The sequence below is a fragment of the Bidens hawaiensis genome, unplaced genomic scaffold, assembly GCF_021521415.1.
Source record: "Bidens hawaiensis isolate Kalapana, Puna unplaced genomic scaffold, B.hawaiensis_p1.1 tig00078670_1, whole genome shotgun sequence".
Classification (NCBI taxonomy): domain Eukaryota; kingdom Viridiplantae; phylum Streptophyta; class Magnoliopsida; order Asterales; family Asteraceae; genus Bidens; species Bidens hawaiensis.
In genome coordinates this window covers 18,382-20,936 of record NW_027503473.1, presented here as the reverse complement: position 1 = coordinate 20,936, position 2,555 = coordinate 18,382, and the positions used below count along the sequence as shown (strand labels likewise).

Here is a 2,555-nt window from a genome sequence, read left to right as displayed (position 1 = left end):
TATTCAGATTGCCTGAATATTTTCACTCATAAATTTTATTATGTTTCTTTGAGGAACTTTACTTTGTGCTTTTGTGTATGTGGCTGAATTTGAAACATTAGTTATTGAACCTTATTATAGTTAATTTAAAACAGGTTTCAGATAAGATTATTGGAGTATGCAGGGAAATATGAAATAAATAAGATAATCATGTTATATGTGTTGCCAAATTACACGTTGGTTATTCATTTTCAATATTAAGCCATCTATTAGTCAATATAGATCTCCCTGTACTTGTACATACTTGAATACAGATCTTTACATCAAATGCTATTGAGAACGACTGATTTTATTAATCTTTTCCTTTTGTAACCAGAGAGAATTAATTCTGTTTAGAAACATAAAATGGTGCCGGCCAGCCTTCCAATAACTAGTGGATTACGCCTGCTTTCATACTGCAGTCAAACATACAATTGCGGTATTGCTTTTCGCCCATTACTTTCCATACCCTCAAGTTATTATTCTTCACCAAAACCAAACACGCACAAGAATAATAATGTTAACGTTCCCTCTCTTTCGCTATCCGTATCGTCATTCACCCCAAAACAGAAATCGTACGCGCCATCAAAGTCACTCAAAACATTTTGCACATCACCAAACATAGCCACAGATCCTGCTACTCCAACAACAGCTTCGGCAGATGAAAACGTTGTTGATATGATAAAAATAAAGGATATGGCAAATACGCTTGACTTAAGGGTCGGGAAGATATTGAAAGCATGGAGACACGAAGAGGCGGATTCGCTTTATGTGGAGGAAATTGATGTTGGTGAACCCGAACCGAGAATAATTTGTAGTGGGCTTGTGAAATACATGCCGCTTGAAGAATTACAAGACAAGAGTGTTGTGGTTTTGGCTAACTTAAAGGCTAGAAACATGCGTGGTGTGAAGTCAAATGGAATGGTTATGGCTGCTTCTGATGCTTCACATGAGAATGTTGAGTTGCTTGAGCCACCTGTGGGGTCCATCCCGGGTGACAGGGTATGGTTTGGGACGGAAGATAAGAAGGAGAAGCTTCCGGAAGTGGCTACGCCTAACCAGATTGCAAAGAAGAAGATATGGGAGCAGGTGCAGCCTCATTTGGTGACCACGGGTTCTTGTGTTGCTACTTTAGGAGGTACACATTTGATGATAAGTTCTGCTGGTTCGGTGGTGAGTAAAAGTTTGATGAATGCGAATATAGCATGATTATCAAGAGATGAAACCTTACTGGTTTGCTATTTATAGTTGGTGTTTGATGGCTCAAGTTTTCTTGTTGGATTGTTTGACTCTTTAACTGTGAGTGAAATTAACATCTTTTTTATCACAGCTTCAGATTCAACAAAACACAAAGCTCCTATCATCAGTTGCCAACAAGATGTACCTTTCCAAGTGCAATCTGGCTCGACATAGTTTGTTCTTTTTGGTATTATTGTTGGGCTGGGAATTCCTTGCCACTCTTTAGCTGCTTAGTTGTTTTATTCTTTAATTTTCAAATATGACCAGTTAGATTTGAAGTCCAAATGAACCCACTTTCAAGTGTTTGGGTTGAAATTGCAAGGTGGAATTTGCAGATGGTTGACTAAATTCAGGCTGCAACTGTAACTTAATGTTTTGAAAAAAGGCAAACCAAACAAACATGGTTATCGAAGTGCCCAAAACGGTTGGGGCTGTTTGGTAGCCTCTTAATGGTCACTAGCTTTTGAACATGTGTAGTGTAATACACGAGAATTTTCAAAAAATAAAAATTACTAAGTTCGTTATTTGAAATATACACACAAAATTAAGGGGAAAAAGAAATGAAAAATATATTACAAACAATAATAAGTCTAGAGTCTTAAATTTACAAATTTAAGAAAATCTCTTTATATACAACATTTGTAGTTTTATCACAAGTATTCATCTGATCATCCAATATTAAAAGTTTAAGACCACATCTGCTGGTTACTCTGGATAATGCAACATATAGTTGACCGCAAAAATCGTAAAAAGAGGGATGGTTATTATTATAAATTATTTAATTATGTTTGTTTAAATTCTTTTATATAATTTTTATTTTAGTAAACTGTTTTAGTAAAGAAAGACATCACATACGTGATACGCTTGTCTCACAAATCGAAGAGCAAACACATCATAGCGCTTTACGCAATTTAAAACCAAGATTATGTGCTATTTCTTTGCTGATTATAATATATATTTTAACACATTTTAACTCGTTGCGAACCTCTTATTATAGAGAAAGTAAAGTCATAAATTATTTATTTTATTTCATCATCATCATCATCATCGTACTCAGTATATCCCACCAATAGCAATGCTATGGTAGGGTCTGAGGAGGGTAAGATGTAGACAGCCTTACCTCTATCCCATAGGGATAGAGAGGCTGCTTCCGGTGAGACCCCCGGCTCGATAGTAGTTTTGCATCAAGCCTTGGACATAAGGCACATAGCACTCGATCATCAGGGACACCGGCTGATTGGTGCATGTGCCCTTGTCTTTCGGCTATCAATGCCACCACATGATGCCTGATTAACCTT

The 2,555-nt window shown here is 36.6% G+C and overlaps 1 protein-coding gene across 1 annotated transcript; it reads left to right on the top strand.

Annotated features, from left to right (window-relative positions):
- Positions 1-341: 341 nt before the first annotated feature.
- On the top strand, positions 342-1,328 carry LOC143606973 (uncharacterized). Its single transcript, XM_077082578.1, has one exon. The coding sequence runs from the start codon at positions 385-387 to the stop codon at positions 1,225-1,227; it is 843 nt and encodes a 280-aa protein (XP_076938693.1). The 5' UTR covers positions 342-384; the 3' UTR covers positions 1,228-1,328.
- The last annotated feature ends 1,227 nt before the right edge of the window (positions 1,329-2,555 follow it).